The sequence below is a fragment of the Puma concolor genome, chromosome F2, assembly GCF_028749965.1.
Source record: "Puma concolor isolate L17-30 chromosome F2, mPumCon1.1.hap2, whole genome shotgun sequence".
Lineage (NCBI taxonomy): Eukaryota > Metazoa > Chordata > Mammalia > Carnivora > Felidae > Puma > Puma concolor.
This window is the reverse complement of record NC_141684.1, coordinates 57760631-57780306: the sequence shown is the minus strand read 5'-3', so window position 1 is coordinate 57780306 and position 19676 is coordinate 57760631. Positions and strand designations below refer to the sequence as shown.

The 19676-nt window shown below is 38.5% G+C and overlaps 1 protein-coding gene and 1 long non-coding RNA gene across 9 annotated transcripts in view; one reads left to right on the top strand and one right to left on the bottom strand.

Annotated features, from left to right (window-relative positions):
• PEX2 (peroxisomal biogenesis factor 2) overlaps positions 1-13912 on the bottom strand; it is a 119257-nt gene extending 105345 nt beyond the window's left edge. For 3 of the 8 annotated variants that reach the window (XR_015246866.1, XR_015246865.1, XR_015246867.1), the window contains exons 1-2: positions 13382-13912; positions 11082-11112 (exon numbers count right to left, since the gene is read on the bottom strand). Coding sequence is in view for 1 of the 8 variants with exons in the window: in XM_086695719.1 (XP_086551845.1) it covers positions 10036-10054 (19 nt within the window). In the remaining 7 variants the exon portion in view is untranslated. Of the gene's footprint in view, positions 1-2586; positions 2756-10035; positions 10096-11081; positions 11113-13381 lie in introns of all 8 variants that reach the window. The other 5 variants (XM_086695719.1, XM_086695721.1, XM_086695722.1 and 2 more) reach the window with 5 other exon arrangements.
• A 45-nt stretch (positions 13913-13957) lies between these two features.
• The window catches only part of LOC147572041 (uncharacterized), a 411310-nt gene continuing 405591 nt past the window's right edge, over positions 13958-19676 (top strand). The window contains exon 1 of the long non-coding RNA XR_015246868.1: positions 13958-14382. This is a non-coding gene — a long non-coding RNA (uncharacterized LOC147572041). The remainder of the gene's footprint in view (positions 14383-19676) is intronic.

The window sequence follows — 19676 nt, the reverse complement described above, 5'->3', positions numbered from 1 at the left end:
ACTGGTAAATCCAAACTATGACAAGCAATCTATTTAAACTCAGTTTCTAAAATGGGCCCTGAACACATGGAGCTTGATCATGAATGATTGCTGGGCCTTCAAAAAGCCTGGCGTACTAACAGAACACTAAGTTACAGAGGGAGGCAGGTGTCCCACTGAAATTCACTGTCGCCAATGGTGTGGCAATGGTGATCTTGGACAAGTTGTTTCACCTAATCTCTGCTTTATTTTTTTCACTTACAAAACTGAGGGCTGAGATGAACTGACCTCTAAAGTCCTTTCAAATTCTATTTATGATTTTTACTAAAAAGATATTACATATAATTTGCTAGGAGTTAAAGAACTGAAAGTACATCCTATAATAGAGTTTGCACCTCTTGAAAGAGGGAATATCTTTGACAATTAAAGAGGTTTGTTTGTTTTGACAATTAAAGAGGTTTTTAAGAGGGATGTTTTTAAATTACTCACAGATCCTAGATGACTCAGTGGCAGACTGCATGCTTTACAAGTTCAGGTACAGAAAACAAAAGTGCCTATTAAATAACAGGTTGTTTAGTGCTGCTTTCCTCCCAAACCAGACATTTGACAGGAATACTTCTATCCCATAAATGTCATCTGCCTTCTGGGGTGATCTCACCTTTGCCCCCTTCCTGCAGCTCCCTCAAAATTCCACAGCCCAGAGCTATGGCAGTGGGGATTTTGCTGAAAATTCTGTAAAATCCTTGCCTCATACTAGCCAGGAACTACAGGAAAAGAAGGAGGTTAGGACAGAGTTCCCTTTCTTCTCTCTATAAATCGCATCAATCTTCAAGGTCTGCTCTTTGCCCCAAATATTTTTTTAATCCATTCACTACTCTTTCCCCTGCAAGCCTCTTCCTAAATTCTGGCTGCCCTTATCTCTCTGCTGGATTACATCTAATTGGCCTATCCTATTTCAGTGCTTTTTCAGTGCATTCCCCACACTAAAGTCTTCTGAACACACAATCTTATGACCCGCAGTCATAAGGTGCCCCCTTCTCTAGTTCCCTAGTAAACATTTATGGTCTGTTCCCTCCATCTGGAACAGTATGTTCCTGTTCTTTAATTGAAAAACTCAGTTTTCAGTGTTTAAGTACTAAATTTTTAATTAATAGCTTAGGCATAACTTCCTCCTGACTCCCCAAATTTGGGTTGGTGCCTCTTCTAGTTGTTCCCTTAGCACTCTGTTCTTTCACCTTCTTGGCCTTTATGTACTATACACACACTACTTTAAAACTATTTCCTCCACTAGAGGATAAAGCCTGTTGCAAAGATTGAATCTTGTCACAGGTGAATCTTCACAACTTGCACAGTGCCCAGTACACAGGATGTAAGCTACACATGCTAGACGAATAGGATAAAGTCAGGGGTAGGTGAAGGATAGAAAAGACAAATTCCTGCCCATTAGCCTTCAAAATGATTTCAAACAACCATATCCAGATTGTTGATTATTACTTATTTCAATATGTTTGTTGTACATCTGCTATTTGCCAGTTAATGTGTCAGAACTTGTGATGTAATGGTAGAACAGACACAGTCTCAACCCTTGTGGAGACTATAATGTTGTGTGGTGGGGGGCGGGGAAGAATGCACTATATAAAATAATAAGCAGGCAATAATAGGTGCAACGAGGGATACGCAAGGGGAAATTCAAGGCATTATTCTTAACACTAGACCTCAGGAGGTCGGAGAAGGCTTCGTGGAGAGGTACTACCTAAGTGGCTACCTGAAGGACTAGCAGTGTCAGATTGGTAGAGAACGGTGAGAATGGCATTCCAAGGACAGGGTGAGCAGCTGCAAGGCCTGAAGGTGCAAGGACAACAGGCTGGAAAGGAAACAGGAGACCAGTGGTAAAGCCCCTAATAGCCAAGTTGGGGAAGCTGCATTTTATCAACATTATTTTATGTTAATGGGGAGTCACTGGAGAGTTTTTAGAAAAGAACTAATCAAATGTGCATTTGTGACAGCCTGTTCTGGCCATATTCACAATAGATTTGAGGGTGAAAAGACTTGAGGCTTAGAGACCAGTTAAGATGACTGTTAAATGATTATTAAAGTGATCAATGAGAAAATAATGATGGTCTAAATTATAAAGATATCAGCAGGGCTGGAGAAAAATACGTATCTTTAAAGCTACGAAGAGGTAGAACTGACACGATTTAGGGAGAAATAAGCCAAGAATAACTGAACTGAGTGGATGATAACCCAATTTGTTGAAATAGGAAACACAAGCAGTGATACAGGTTTGAAGGGAAAGGTAATGACCACAGTAGTTTTAGAGATCTGAGGCTCCGATGAGACAGCTAGAGTTTGTAGGCAGGTGTGTGGAGATATAGGAGAGACAATCTGAGTGTAGATTTTGAATGTGGGGTCCCTCTCCTAGGACTAATCTATTTTAAATCTACCTGCTCTACCTAAATGCTAAGATCAGGAAGGCAGTGAACTAAACAAGATCAGTAGATCCTGTCCATTTACAACATACTCAGCTTTCTTTGTAACAACATAATCTTACTGTCCTAGTTTTCCCGTTCCAGCTACCATGGCTGTTCAATGGTTATGTTCACTGACATCACACACATCTGTGGGTTTCCAATCTTCCTATAATGTGGTCTTCACATCAGTCCTGTAGTCTCACTGTTCTTCTCTGCTAGTGGTTTCCACACTTGAGCGTTTATCATGATCGCTTGTACTTCTTAGACTACAGTGTCTCAGTTCCAGAGTTTCTGATTCAGTAGGCCTGGAACGAGAGCCAAGAATTTGCATTTCTAACCAGTTTCCTGGTGATGTTGAGAATGAGTGGGCTGGTCCATTCCAAAGCAAACTTCGTGATTTTTCTGGCACATCTATCATCCATATGGCGCCGTGCTGCCTGCCTGCCCTTTCACTCTTTTCTGTTTAGTTCTCATTTCTACATCCACAGTGGATATTAGAAATCCTGCACGGTCTTTGGCTTTCCCTTTCTTTGGTTAAAGTAGACCTTGTGAGATTAGAGATCACACACTCTATGACCATCGATATATCCTAGACCTGCTAGGTGCTTGGGATGCAGAGATAAAAAACCATCCTAGGGTGCGTGGGTGGCTCAGTTGGTTAAGTGTCCAACTCTTGATTTTGGCTGAGGTCATGATCTCATGGTTCGTGGGTTCAACCCCTGCATTGGGCTCTGTGCTGACAGTGAGGAGCCTGCTTGGGATTCATTCATTCTCTCTCTCTCTCTCTCTCAAAATAAAAAAAATAAACTTAAAAAAAATTTTTTTTTTTTAAATCCTTATTCTCACTTCAGCACCCTAACCAAGGTCTAGCAAGGGTGGCAAGCAAGTAAACAGACAACTAGGTTAGTAACAGAGGTATATGATATCACAGGTCCTCAAAGAGAATGTATATAACACTTTGAAGTTATCTCAGTAGAAAAAGAATTCCAAAATTCATGCAAAAAATCATCAGTAAGATTTTTTTTTCACTTTTTTCTGCAGTTTACAAATTTTCTAACTTACATCAGTTATGTAATTGAGGAAAAAACTAGAACTTTAAAAAAAAAAAAAACCCGTAAGCAAAACCAAAAGTGTATTTGCCTACACTTACAAATCACCGGTTTCTCACCTCATCATTACCTCTGGAATAAAGTACAAACTTCTCAGACCTAACCTAGTCAATTCTGTCTCCAGCTCTTGAATTCCATGCCATCCTTCAGTCCTGACTCTGTGCCTTTTCTCAGGCACCTAAACACTTACCTTTTCTCCCAACTATCCCCGCTGCCCTCAACTCTCTGCCCTTCACATTCCAACTCTATTTCAACATTTTTTGTGAAACCTTCAAAACTATCTCCAACTCTTATTATCACCACCTTCAACTCTGGCAGCGATGGTCTGTGCCACTCAGTTGAGCCCTCAACCACCTGTCCTGTAATTTCAGTCACGTCAGTGCATCTTCTTTCCCTGAACCAGTTAAGGAAAAGTGCCTTATCTTATACTTTTTGCTCAAAGCACCCACCACCTACAAAGTGACTGATTTCTAGCTAAGTCTTCCTCATGCAAAATTCTACAATCATCCATGGTATGTGGACATATGGCAAATGTGACTACTATAATAGTGGCTACAACTCTGCATCTTCCCTAGATTTCACCTTCTGTGGTCAGCAAGATAAGGGAAGCTCTCTTATTGTCAAATAACCCTTGAAAAGCTCTGACCTTACTGTACATGGATATAAGTCCACACTACCAGTTCCCTCCTCTTACGTCTCTCACACCCCCAAAACTGGACTGGATCGATTATTTTTTTCAGTTGAGTATCAGATGAAATCTATGGCTTACTACGTTGGAGGATGAGTTGTGCCAATTTATGTATCTTTAAATACTAGAGTCATCATCAGTTCTGCACTGTGGTTGATGAGTACGTTATTAATTATAGAGTTTACCACAAAGATGGGCTCATTGTAGCTGCTCAGTAAATATTTGTTGAATCTATGTGCAACGGAATGAGTAGCTTGGTAGTTAATGAGTGTTAACTCATGGTAGTTAACTAACTAATGGTAGTTAATGACTGAATACTGTAGGAAAGCATCTAGATGAACTGGATGGTGAAGGCAGCCTTCTCTGTTCAGGTTCCTTACTTATATTTAGTGAAAAACTGGTCAGAGGGAGTGGTTTCTCAGAAGAATCATCTATTTCAAATACCTCATTTCTGGAGGAATCATATTTAACATTTAGCAAAGACAGGAATTTTTAATGGCTGCCAGAAAAGGAGACTTAACACACTCTCTAACCAATCCAATATTTAACAATCCTTATTATCGAAAAATTCTTTCTTATCCCTTCTGTTACAGTTTAACTTTTTTTTTTCCCTTTCCTCTTTTTCTCCCCAGGCCTGGCCTCATTGTAGATTAAGAACAGCTGGGCTCGATCTCCTCCCTACGTAATGGACCAAAAGACTATCATTAAACTGTTCTTCAGCCTTTGCTTTTCCAGATGAATAATTTCTCTATTTTTTTGTTTTAGGTTTTACTTTCCAACATTTTAGTCATTTTTGTGACTTCTTTTAGTTGTAAACATAGAACAGACACTGTCCGTTACACACCATAGTAAGTTCAAGTGGAATGCCCCTCCCTATGCTCTACATTCCTATTTAGGCAACTGTGACAGAGTAGAAAAAAGCAGATTTAAAACCAATCAGACCTGAGCTCAAGTTCCAGCTTTGTCACTTACTTGCTATGTGATCTTAAAAAAAAAAGTCATTACCCTCGGATTCTTCACAAAGTTGGAAATAACAGCTACCACACAAAGTTGTTGAGATTAAACCAGATAATGTTATGAAAGTGGTTTGGAAACTGGCAAGTATTATTATTACTATATTATTGCTTCTTTGGCTAGGGATGGGCATAAGAAGAAAAAGACTCTGAGTTGTTTTTGGCAAATTTATTTCAAAAGACTGAAATCTTCATTATTACTCATACTAATGCCTCAATCAACCTGCGGTCAAGGGATTTTTTTTTTTTTTTTCCAGGAAATACTGACTACAAAATTAAAATATAATTGTGGCAGTTAAATAGTGAACATGACATCACTATGATGTGTACGTGTATGGGGGCTAGGCGAGAAGGGGCAGGGACATGGTTCAGTGAAACTCATCACACTCTTGTATCTTATCTGAAAGGAGATGATGGAGGAGGAATTCTGAGAGAATGGGGATGGGTCCCAGCAGGACCCTCTCCCTTGGTTATTTAACCCTCATCAATATGGTAATGCCTGTCATTTGGAAGTAAGAAAACTTCAGGAATGCACACTGATTATCTGACCCTAGGGTACTTTGCTGAACAGGACATGGTACAGGCAGTCCAGATGGGCATCCAACCTTAGTTCATCACCAACATGTGACATTCCATTCCTCTTCCTTTTGTTTCCCTTTTTGCGCAGATACAGTTATTCTAGAATGTCGGCTTTAGAGAAGGGGAAGGCCCTGGAGTAGAAGAAACTGATAAAACAGAAATAACTAGAAATTCAATTAATCTGACTATAGAATCCTCTTCCCTCCACTGCTGTACAACAATAATTGTTCAGAACAGGTGTGAAGCATTGCAAAATGTCATAAATACCTGTAAAAGTCACATAAAGTTATTCTCAATATAATGTAAGGAGAGTGTTTTAGTGAATCCTAATTCTCTGACAAGTGGCTCAATTTAACCAACATTTTTTGAGCACTTACCAAATGCCAGGCAATTTCCTAGGTACCAGGAATTCAATCCAAAAATTTAACTCTCAGTTAACTTCCTTTTAGTCAATCATTTTTAAAGAAATAGGATGCTACTATGATCAGGACTAGCCATTGATCTCTGAAGCAAAGAATGAATCTTGAAATGTGAAGGATCACAAAACTCTCCAGGCAGAAAAGAAAAAAAGGTCATTTAAGACACAAGAACAGGTTGTGTGCAAACCCCAGAAATGTGCAAGCCATGAAACATGGCCATAGTTTATCTGGGAGATATTGGGATGGGTTCCAACGTGAGCTGCATCCGTGGTTATTTAATTCCCATCACTGTGCTGTGCTTGTTACCTACAAGCAAAGAATCAAGTCATCTGCTGTGACTAAGCACAACAAGCTGACAGGACAGACTGGCTGAAGAGTTAACCCACTGCAAAAAGCCCACTTTAAGGAAACTGCAGTGATTTCATAAACATGAATAATCATTGAAGAGAAGAGACATAACAAGATATATTTTTAAAAGATTACTCTGATAGCAGAATTCAATAAGACTGAAGAAAATGAAGGCTGCAGTTCATGAAGACCAGTTCTAGGATTCTTGCAACAATGCAAGGCCCTTAACTGAGGTGTTAATAACTTTCTGAACAATTTAAAGTAATGAACTAAAGTAATGAAAGTTAAGAACTAATAAAAATCAAAAGAAGATTACAGCACCCCTGCATTTTTGAATCAAAAAACCCCAATCCTTTTTTGGTAAACCAATACCTTCCTGACTCTGGTATAGTGATTGCCATCCACTCCCAACTAATAGCCAGTCTATTTCAGGAATTTAATTTAAGTAAGGTTTAACAATCCCCATATTATTGGGTTTTGTAGTTTAGTATCTAGGTTCTCAAAAGTAGGCTCCAACTTGAATAGTTTAAAAAAAATACAAAACAATCTTTTTTTTTTTTAAAGCTGGGATTGTTCAGCATTGAAACAAACACCATCAGATTTAATTCAAATTGATTTTTCCAAAATGCTAAAAACAGGCAATACCTTTTCCTATTCTACCATGAAATTTCATTCTTCTAATACACAATTCTATAACTCCCTTCCCAATCCCCACCTCCCAAACCATACTAATTTAAGATCTAAAGGGCCAACCAGGGGGATATATTTATGGTCATGCAAAGAGACTTTTAAAAATAATTAGAAGTATAATTGGCACTAAACAATATGTGTCTAGTGAAGGACACTACTATGTTAAGAGTATGTGAAAAAGATGCTCAAGGCAAAGTATAGCATCTACAGGTTAGTGTGATTAACCTGTCACATGCATATGTTTAAGACAAAATGATCTTAAAAAAAAAAAAAGACAAAATGATCTAACACTAAAAACTATTAAAAAGGTCTCCTGCTAACATTTTATCACTAGACAAGTCACACTGCTTTTCTTTCACAGAAAAAAGAAAAAAACCCGAAATTCATTTACTAAGAGCTTATCCCTTAAATAACTACTCTTTTCCTTTTATGCTTTCCATTCCCCCAAATAAAACTTTGTCATCTATATCACATTCCAAACCCAAATCAAATGATTGCATCTCACTAAAGAAGGAAGAATTTTCAGGATGTATTTCAGAGCTTTTATTGAGTATAGTACAAATTATGAATGAATATATTTTATTTAAAACATATTATTGACAGAAATCTATCAATAATAATGTGGGTATTGTCAAGGGCTTGTCAATATTAGTGTAATTATGATTAAGGGGATAACATGGATTTTTAGCTATAATACCAAGTAACATCTCCTACATTGCTGCTATCAATATACACATTATTATTGACCTGTTCCGAGACTCTCAGTACTAGATGTATTACCATTAGGCATATTTGTCAATGCATGCTGCCTACAAAAATTCTACATTTAAATTTACAGTCCTGTAAACTCTGTCAGCAGAAACATGTGATTCCCAAGTAATCTCTAAGGTATCAAACCATCTGTGCAACCACTGCCAGGCCATCCTTTCCCAGATCCACAACAATCAACTAATTTTTAGTATGACAATGTCACTGCCACCCTATCCCAAAGGTTCTAGTAATCAAAATGGATGAGACAATACATTCATTTTTTCCTTTTAGGTTTGAAAAAATTTTAAATGAATGGTTTCATATTATGAGGTTATGTGAATAAAGTCCTATAACTGGAGATCTTAAGCTTTGAACCTACACCTTACTATTTTATTTCCTTTGTGTAGTCAGATAGATTTACTGCCATTGTATTGAAATCAATACTAATAAGTGGGACATGCATCAAAGAGGGATTTAACAGGACACCGATTCCCAGAGCACATTTCAAACACGAGCAAAAGAGAAAAAGCTATGACTGAGATACATTAGGACACTGCGACCTCTGGCCCTGTGAATAGGCCTAGAAGTCAACAACAAGAAGTTCAAATCCCACTTCTGCCACAGGCTTGCGAAATGACTTGTCACTATTCTGTTGTTCCTCTCTTTCATCAAATATAAACTAAGTTTCAATAGTTTATAGATATCCAATGCTACAAATCCCAATTGTACTCTTTGGGGTATGGACAAGACGTGTGAAATTTTAAAATTCTGTTGTGGACACTAAATTCTTCTAAATTACTTTTAAATGTAACCCTCATCAAAATCCAAACAGGATTTTTCTTTTGGGGAGTGGTAGTGAGTACTCAACAAAATGTTTCTAAAATATATCTGAAGGATAAACTCCACAATAGCATAAATTGCTCAAAAAGATGAACAACTTGCCCTACCAGATGAGAATATATATATATATATGTATATATACATACCCACTATATATATACATATATGCTATATATATATATACATATATGCTATATATATATATATATATATATATATACATACATATTATACATATTTTTTTTTAATTCAGGAAGAAAAGGAAACTCAACTCAAATACTACAATCTTCAAGACTATAGTGAGTCTTACACAATTGAGCATTCTTCCTATTATATTTATAATGTACTTATTCAAGTACCTAAAACAAACAGAAAAGTTTCCCTCTGGTTTTTTCAAACCTTAAAACAGAATTTCCAATATGTTGGCCTAGCTTTACAAATACATTTTTAAGAGAAAAGCATGGCACTCATAATCTTTTCTTTCAGAAAGTTGATACTTCTGAGTCTTTAAGAGAGAATGCATGTTGTGAAAATAAAGAGCAGATGTTTGACTGAATATGGGGAAAGAGAGTTCAACTGGTTCTGATTAGTTCTGTATTTTAGCCCAGGTTCATCAACAGGCTGTGTGCCTCTGGACAAGTCATTTTACCACACTATACTCCCTAGCAGTTAAAAGATATAAGAATCAATTTAAAAAATTAACTATGAAAAGTCTACCTATTTAGAATCCTCATAGGGACTGTTTTAGGAAAGTTTGGAAGAGGAAGAAAAAAAAAAAGAACAGCCGTTTCCAACTGTGGAAATGGTAATGCTGGACATGAGTTTGAAAAAGGCTAGAGAAAGTAGAGAAATCAAAACAGAACATGTGAGACAAAGACACTATCATAGAGAAAAAAACCCAGCAAAGCATTATGGAAGATACTCCCTACCAATTTATGAGTTTACGACTGTAGTAAATATATTCCATTTACCAGTTATCAAGTGCTAATAAGGAACTATCATGGCTAAGTATCCTTTGCAAAAATAAATATTAAATAACTTCATCCTTGCAATATTAATCAAAGAGGTTCTTTTATCATTTATGTTTTAAAACAAGGAAACTGAAGCACAGAGAGAAAGAGATTTGCTGACTTGTGTAAAAACACACACCTAGAAGTGGCAGAGCCATGCTCTGAACTAGTGTCTTCGACTGACAAGGTGGTGACGGGCCTAAAAGATGAACATAAACACTTTAGGAGCACAACATGACATACAAATAGGGCTATTTTAAAGGCTAAGCACTATTAAGAGTGTAGGCATGAACTACAGCAGAAATTACAATCCAAGGATAAACAAAGAGCCACATGAAACACATGAAGCAACTAGATCTTTAGTATGCTATAAAATTAGAAAAAAGCTTTAGAACCTAAGAAGAGAATTTTAAATGACTTTCATATTACTGGCATACATGTTTAATTGCATATTTTATGGCATTCAAGACAATATGGAAATATCCACAAAGCAGAAGAGGTATTATTAGCAATGGAAAAGGAAGAAGTATCACGTGATACATTATTATGTGCAAGGCATTATGTTTTCTTTACATTCTTTATCTCATATAATCCTTATCACACAGTAAGTACTATCACGTCCATTTTAAGAAGACAGAAGTTAGGCTTTAGAAGATTAAGCACCTGTTTAAGGTCAGACTGACAATCAGGAAATTTCTGGTAAACACTACAGAAACTGTGGAACACACAAAGGGAGTTAGTAAGTAGTATGGATTCAATCCCGCAGAGCTCAAAGCTAATTTTTTTCCCCTCATGATCATTCACAAGACCAGACTGCCAGTCAAGCTCTCAGGACTGTAAAATGGGGAAAGAAAGTAAAGGAACGTGGTAAAGTTGCCCGTGTTGCCTGGGATGCATCTTGTCTATATTCTCTCTCCCTGACTCTATACACGTGGTCAGAGAACCATTCAAAGAGACTGAAAGTCAAATCTGAACAAAGGGAATATGTGGGTGAAAAAAATGAGGCGTGAACATTCATTTAACTGTTATGAACACACACTATATGCAAAGCAGAGGCAATGCCAATTCATCTATTACTAGAAGGGAACGGTTATGCATCATCAAAACAGAACTACTCTACAGCTCTTGGGTATTTTTGTTTTAACCGTAAGAAGAAAACACAGATTGGATGGAATTTTATCTCACCTTATTGACAGGCAGTTAAGAAGGAAGAGCTCTGAAAAAAAAAAAAAAAAAAAAGGAAAATATATTAAAACAATAGAAAGCAATACAGAAAAGGGCATTTTGATTTTATAGACGGTAAAGGTTGAAAAGTTGATAAACAGTGCACAATGGGAAGAAGAGTGTGTGCTAGCCATCTTTTCCCTGCCTCCACCTCCATGTAGAGAAATGACAGTGCTGGTATTTGCAGTGCCAGGATTACATGGGGCAAATGGAGCAGGACAGAGCTTTTCTCCAGAGGTTTCTTCCACATTCCAAAGGAACTGAAGAGGAACATGGAATGTTTAGAAACTGCTGTCATTTCACAGGAAAGAGATAAAGGGGACATCCAATTTGCTTCTAAGTTGCCCAAGATAATCAAGGGAGGAAAAAAAGGAGCAAGTGATTCAGAGCAGAACTTTTGTCCAGAAATAAAGATTGTGCATATGCCATACATTTCCTTGTGCAACAGGAACCTGAGCACAGTGGAGTGCAAGAGAGAAAGACAGTTTAAAATTATGTGACGCTCTGAGGAAAACACGGGGCTAGGACTCAAAACATAAATTTATTCATAAAAATTTGGTATTAAAATACAAGGGTAGGAGGAAGAGAGAAAAATAAAGAATTATGATTCTGATCATGAAGAATTAAATTTGAAATTTGTACCTACTAAACAATGAGACAACACAGAGGTTCGAGGCTTTCAGTAATGAATTAACCATGAATTTATCTTTTACTATTTAAAAAACTGTACAAATCGAACGAATGCACATTGGATACAAATGAATACCCTAAGAAACAGAATCTTAATGCTAGAAGGAAACACAGATCATCTCCTCAAAGACATGAATTTAATTTTCTTAACAGAAAACACTTTTTCAAACAACACATAAAATAGCTGCTCTTGTAAAATATGGCTGAGAGTCGGCTTGCTTTGTTTCTCCCCTGCGTGGTTCCAGGAAATTTCTACAGGAATTCTTCTACAGAACAGATTTAAAACCACAGATTGACTGACACTCCTAATTTCTAAAAATGAAGAGATTAAGACCACAAGGTAGGGTGGGTCGAAGGAAACCAGAGTCAGGACTAGCATTCAATTCTCTTGACTTAGTCTAGTATTCTCTTTACTATGTCCTGTTATTTCCATTTTCTTCCTTTTTTTTTTAAGGGGGGGGGAATACAGATATAGATATAGATACACATTATATATTACATATGTATCTATAATATGTATCTATATTACATATATATGTAATATATACTCCGTATATATAAAAGCCCTTTTTTTGACTTTGTAAATAACTCCATTACCTCTTTTCTTTGCAATCTCCATTAAACTCTAATGTTTCTGGATACAAGTAATTGAAAATATGGGCAGATCAGAGAGAAGATAAAATGAAAAAGAAGTCAGCCATCCCAAGTTTATTTTTTTCAGGTTTAACTAAAGTTAATGTATTAGGGGAAGATGTTTAGACTGCAAATTGTAGTGTGGATAAAGTCTCAATCTCCCTGTAACTGTTTGAAATTGTTAAGGTAAAAAATTCTCAAGGGGCATCAAGACTACCAGAACGTGTTCGATGTGAACAGTCAACAACACAACTTGGTCTCGTGAAAAGCCCTTTCACTAAATGTGATGTTTTGGAAAATGGGACCTAAAGAAATAAGTGAAGAAACAATGACTTTTGTTTTAAAATACCAGAAGAAAAATGTCAATTATTCTCAGTTATCAGAAATCAATGTTAAATATAAGAAACTCATTGCAAGCAATTACGCAAGAACATTCGCGACAGCTCTTCCTCCTCAAGAAAATTAAAACTAGTTCTAAGTTCACAGGCTTTCAAAAATGTTAGAAACTTAAGCATACTCAACTTATTTTTGTACCAAATATAACACTTTACATGAGCCATCCGATATTAAGTAGTTTGAACACTGCATAATTCTTTAGCCATTCATAAGGAATTAAACCTCACCAACGCCAAATGCGCGGTGATTTCGAAGTGTCTTAGTCACCTCGAGGAAGGCACAGGAACTCAAGTCTAGCAGTGTTTTTATTTTTTTTTTCTTTTTAATGGTGCGATTCTAATTTCATTTTTAGGACCTCGGGATTGCTTCATTGCCTTTCCCAAAAATCACACTTTGATTTGCTTTTTCCAGGAAGACAGGAAGCCAATAAACGGGGAAACTGAAGCTAAGGGCGACAGCGACAAGGTCGTGAAACTCCACGCCCTCCCAGCTGTAACCAAGACCTCAGGTTTGCACTCCGGTTCTCTCCGGCAGACACTGACCTTACGAGTCTGAGAAACGCCCCCGTTCCACGTAACTTTTTCTGAAACATTCTCTGGGAAGCCTGACTTCTCCTAGCAGAACCTGGATTACCCAGGCTTCCGGAACTCGCGGGCTTCCGGAGCGACGCAGGACCCGGAAGTGTCTGAGAAAAAAGAGGAAATTAAACAAGGAGAACTAAGCTTTAGAGCGGTGCGGAAGGCCGGGGAGGGCCCAGCAACAGCGAACGCCGGCGAACCAAAGGGCCGAAGGGCCGAAGAGCCGAAGAAGACACCCGCGCGCGGTGATTGGTCGGCTGGCCATCCGGAGAAAAACGTATCTGATTGGCAGGACAGTCACGAGCCCGTCAGCGCCGGGTCGGGGCCTCGTGGGTGAAGAGACCGCTGTGTCAAGAGGCCGCGGAGGAGTCGGCGCTCTCCGAGGGCAGGGTTTCCCTGTCCTCGGACGCCGCGGCGTTCCGCCGGACAAGCGCCGCCGAGTGGCAGCGGGGCGCTTCCGCGCCTGCCGGGCTCTCGCTAGCCCAGGGTGGAGGGCTCTCTGCGGGATGGCCTCTTGGGGAGGAAAGTCCCGGGACGGGGTGGGCGGGGGCGGCAGCTTCGGGGCTGGGGCAGATTTGTGGCGCGTGCGTGCCGAGGGTGGGTAGCGTGTTGACCCCTGCAGGCTTAGGAAGGCCGGGAACCCCGTCTCGTTGGCCGTCAGTCCTGCGCAGCCGCGGCCCGAGAGGCCCTGCCGGCGGGCCGGACGCGCTCGCGCTTTCCGCGGGGAGCGAGCACCTGGCCGCGGGGTCCGTCTGAAACATCCAGGAGCTCTGAGAACCGCGGAAAGGCGAGGTCGCCCACCCCTGGGTAGCCGAGTTTGACTTTCTAAGACTAGGGCCTGAGGGAAGGTATTTTTTGAGCTTCACCAGGCAGTTATGTGTAGCTGCGTGAATTTCCACTGCCTACTGATTCTGTGGTGTGGATAGCAGTGCCTCGGCTGGAGGGTTTGCTTTAGCTGAAGACAGGTAGGTGAACCTTCCTGCACATAGTAGGTCTTAAGTACGTTTCAGTTGTTGCCTCACCTCTCTTCCCCAGGAGCGCACACTCCCACGACAACTGTATTGTTACATGTTCGAGAGCTTACCCTGTAAAGGAGCGTTACAAGAAAGATTTTTATTTTTTTTTAAGTAACTTTTCTGTGAAACAGGCATTACTCAGGATGAAACATGGACAAAAGAACGTTTATTAACGGATTTTAATAGTGTTCAAATTCATCTTTGCATTCAAGGTGTACAATTTAACATCATTTATACCGGCAATATTTATTGTCTTCCATACACTAAGGAGATCTCGGAAAAAAACAGTCCTAAGGAGGATGATGTTGATGGTTTCCTGAATTAGTTAAAACAAAGACAAAAAAGTCCTTTGTACCACATAAACCAACAGTACAGATGAGCTAGAGTAGGAGCTACAAGTTCACAGGGTATGCAGCTCACTTAGGCATAGGAGGGGAGATTTTTCTAGAGCTCCAGTTGGCCAATGTAGTTGCTCCCAGCCACCTGAAATGCGGGTAGGTCGAATGGAGGTCTGTGTAAAATGCACCCGGGATTTCTAGGTTCTAGCATGAAAAGGAAAGGATGCAAACTGTTTCAGTTTATGCTGATTACATGTTGAAATGAGAATGTGTGTGAAAATTTTAAATTACATATATTCTCTGTGTTATATTTATGTTGAATGGTGCTGTTCTGGAGGATAAGAAAGTCTTTTTCAAGAAGACCAAGGCTTTCATTTAGCACCTGTGAAGGAAGACAACCATGTTGTACTTCTCAGATAGACCAGCAGATACACTGTGCTTCATTGAATTTTTATGGAAATGGGAAAAACATACACCCCCCCCCCCCCCCCCATAATATAGATGACATGTTCAGAGCAGGTTCTAATTCATGGAACTTTATGTATGTCATGTGAACATCGCATGAGCTGTTAATAATAAATATATGTACCAAGCTATCAAGATACTTGAATTATATTTACTGAATCTGATTAAGGATATAAAACTGTAGAACATGTAAGATTTTTGTTGAAAATGTTTAAAATAAGCTCCAATTTGTATCATTTAACCTCTAGATATAGTATACCTCTTTAATTTGCCAGGGAGCTAGTAAGCTGAGGTTTCAGGGAAGCTTTATTTCCCACTTTCTATACTTTCTTTAAAAATGTATTTGTTTTTCATTGATTTATTTACCAGAATCCTGCTGGGGGCCAGGAGTTTTGCTAAGCAGTTTTCATATAAAGGTGAACACCCAGACATGGCCCTTACTTTCTTGGAGCTAATGAGTACCAATTCAGAGACAGTGAAAAATTAGATAACCCAGGCATAGTGTATTTGGCATGTAAGTGTTTTACCTCTGTAAATTCAGCATGTTAATTGTTTAAACCTAGAATTTATAAATCCCTGCCAACATGTTAATGAAGAGTCTTATTAGGATTTGGCTATGGGCTTAAAATGTATTAGTAAAAAATCAAAGTATAATGAATTCATCCATTAATTATGAGAACTTAAGAAAAAAATAGAATATTTCTTTAAATACAAAGAGAAGATGAAAAGAATTATAATATCATCTTATTTATGACTTTCTTCTAGCCTTTCAGGAACTTTTAGGTTCTAAGGAATTTAATAATAGAAATGTAAAGGAGACATTGATTTATGCCCCTAACAGCTTAAAATTGCTGACTTTAAAAAGTTAAATCCATTTTAGCATATTACATAGTTCTTAAATCAATATTTTTGAGTCTTTTAAGAAAAAGTTAAGCATGGATCTTATGTTTACTACTGCTGCTGTAACAATTGCCACAAAGTTAGCAGCTCAAAACCACACCAATGTATGGTCAAACAGTTCTGTAGTCACAGGTCCATCTCAGATTTCACTGGGCCAAAATCAGTTTATCCACAGGTCTGTGTTTCTTCCTATAAGGTATAGGGAAGAATTTGGTGTTTTGTTCATTCAGGTTGGCCGAATTCAGTTCCTTGCTGTGGTAGGTTCCTGGTTCATTGCTGGCTGTCAGTTGAGGACATGTTCCCAGCTTCTGTAAGCCATCCGTGTTCTTTGGGTTGTGGTCATTTCTCTCCCTCTTCAAAGCCAGCACTGCTGGTTTGGAAGCCTCTCCTCCTTCTGATTTCTGTTACCTTTTCTTACGTTGCTCTCTCTCTAATTGCCGTCTTTTAAGAATCTAATTAGATTGGGCTACCTAGATAATCTTGGATAATCTCTCCATCTCAAGGTCCATAACCTTAATCACAGCTGGCAAGTCCGTTTTGCCATTGTTTGGTGGCATATTTATAGGTTCCAGGGATTAGGGCATGGACATTTTGGGGGCCATTATTCTGCCTACTGCAGGTCTTAACTGGGGCCATGCAGTATATACAGCGTTACTTACCAGTATTCTCAGCATTTAGGATTGAATAATGTTTATAATAACAGGTAAATTTTATGGGATGTGTAATATGTTCTAGGCACTACTCTAAACCTTTTCTGCATTTACTCATTTAGGGCTCAGAAATGCCCTAGGAGACATGCACTATTATTATCCCCATTTTTAGATAGGAAAACAGTTGTGGAGTGAGGAAGTCACTTGGGTAATGTCTCATCTCACAGCTGTTAAGTGGTGAAATGAGGATTTGAACTTACACAGTCTGGTCCAGAGCCTCTTTGTGCTTTGAACCACAACATAGTAAAAATAATTTCTGAATGTCTGCATTTACTAAACATGCTTAGTGATATAATAATGAGTGCAGGATTTCATGTCACAATGTCTGGATTCAAATTCTACCCTTACTGGTTACTGGATGACCCTGGACAAGTTACTCAACCTCTGTGCATCTCACTTAACAATAAACTGAATTAATAATAATGCTTGAGAATTAAATGAGGCCCTATATGTGAAATACTTAGAACAGCACCTCCGCATAATAAGCTATTGCTAGCTATAATTATTGGTGACGATTTAACTTCTTTTTTTTTTTAAGTGTATTTATTTGAGAGAGAGGGGATGTGTGCACCATGCACATGCACATGAATGACCGAGAGGCAAAGAGAAAGGGGGGGGGGGGGGGCGGGGAGGGCGTGGAGAGAGCTAATCCTAAGCAGGCTCCACACTGTCAGCACAGAGCCCCATGCAGGGCTCAATCTAACAAACTATAAGATAATGACATGAGCCTAAATCAACAGTCAGATGCTGAACCCACTGAGCCACCCAGGAGCCCTGACAATTTCAACCTAAAAAACAGTAGTTCACTGTAACAAGAAATGTTTCCTTTAGGTAACTTGAGTCTCTTTATGAAATGCAATTTTTTAAATTTCATTAAAATAAAAAAAATTATAATTAAACGTTTTCTTTTAATATACCTCTGTGCTATCTCCTTTCTCAGCCACTGATTTCTCCCCACTCCAGTCTAGATTGCATCTTTCTAGCACTGTTATTTTCTGGCGTTATCTGATTGTACACTTTAAACACTTTGTCCAGACTCTGCTTGCCCAGGTTAATGTCCAAATGACTTAGAAAGGCAGCAGACACAAACTTGAAATTTTCCCTCTTGCCATTCCTCTGCCTACTACTTACACAGCCATCATTGCTAACTTCTCGCTGTTCTCTTTTGCTATTATTTCTCAAGGGAGGCCTGTGGCATATCCTGGGCCCCTGGCCATAAGGTCTTCTAATACCACTCCAAACCTCACCCTGTCTTCTAATAATCTCTGCTGCCATTGCGGTAATTCAAGCCCTCATCATCTCTGCACTTTAAGTCATCTCCCAGCAGATCTGTGGCTTCCAGCCCTACCTCCCTTCAGGCTTACTACTCTCTTCCCTACTCACGTAGAGTCATCTTTCTAAAGTACTCAATTCCACGTGTTACTCTGTTGCTCTCCTTCTTCAAACCCTTCAGTGTCTCCCGCATACCCCTGTTCCTGCAAATATTATTCCTTTTTCTATGTCTCTTAACACCAGTTCGGTGCTTCTACTGTAGCATTTAAGGTATCACAATTGTTTATTTAAGCACTTTACTTCTAAATCATGAAACTCATTGACAGGGAATAGGAGATGGTTTTGCTTGAATGAATATATTATTTCGTCATTATCTATTTACATGTCTGTCTCTTGTCACTAAACTGTGAGTTCTTGAAGGGGAGGCTCATTGTTTTATCTATTTCTTTAGAGGAGGTGGTTAGTAATTGTTGAATGGATACAAAGGGAAAAGAATTCAGAAAACCTACAATTGAAAAAATCTGCCTAAGCCTAAAACAGTGTATAAAGCAACTTACTGGGAATATATAAGGTTATAATTTTAGAAGAAACAAAACTGGTGGTTAAAACATGGACTCTGGAGCCAGAGTCCCTAGCTTTGATTTGTGGCTCTACCACTTACTCCCTATATACTCTTGGGCGTCTAGTGAACCCTGTATCTTCTTGGTAAAACAGGGATGGCAATACTAACCATCTCTTGGGGTTAGAAGATCAATGATTTAATGTTTCTAAAGTGTCTATAATAGTGTCTACCACATAGTAAATATTCTAGAAATGTTTGCAGAATAAATACCATAGTTTATATTCTCACTGATTTTGATAATAGCTAATCTCTTTATAATACAGTGATTTAAAAAAAAGTAGCCTCCCCCCACCAAAAAAAAAAAGTAGCCCAGAGTTTTGTGATTGTGATGTTTAGAGATTTTTTAACTTTCAATGATTTTTAATATCTTACCTTATAGAATGACCATATATATTCATTAACCATTTAGAGATCACTGTGTATGATTCCTCTCATGAACACTTCACATATTTTCTCTTTGTATTATTTTTCTATGACCCGCTATAATGTAACAAACTATCACAAACTCAAGCCTTAACATAATATACATTTATTATCTTATGGTTCAGTAGATCCAAAATCCAACACTTATCTCACCAGGCTAAGATCTAGGTCCACATGGATAATCTGGGGCAATCTCCCATCTCAGGGTCTTTAATTACATTTGCAAAGTCCTGTGTTTTGCCATGTAATTTATTCACAGGTTCTGGGGGCAGGGGTTGAGGTAAAGGCATTTTTAGGGGACCATTATTCTGCCTACCATACCCTTGTACTGTAAAATGAATTACTGCTAAAGGGTATATAGGTTGTACTTTCTGAAAACAGAGATAGTATTAACTAAAAGTGAGCACTTGTGTTGGTATCATTTATCATTTATTCCTCAGTGGTTGGTGAGAGCCATATCTGCTTAGCAGAGTTTTAAGGTACTACGGTATCACTGATCAATGTCCTTGTTTT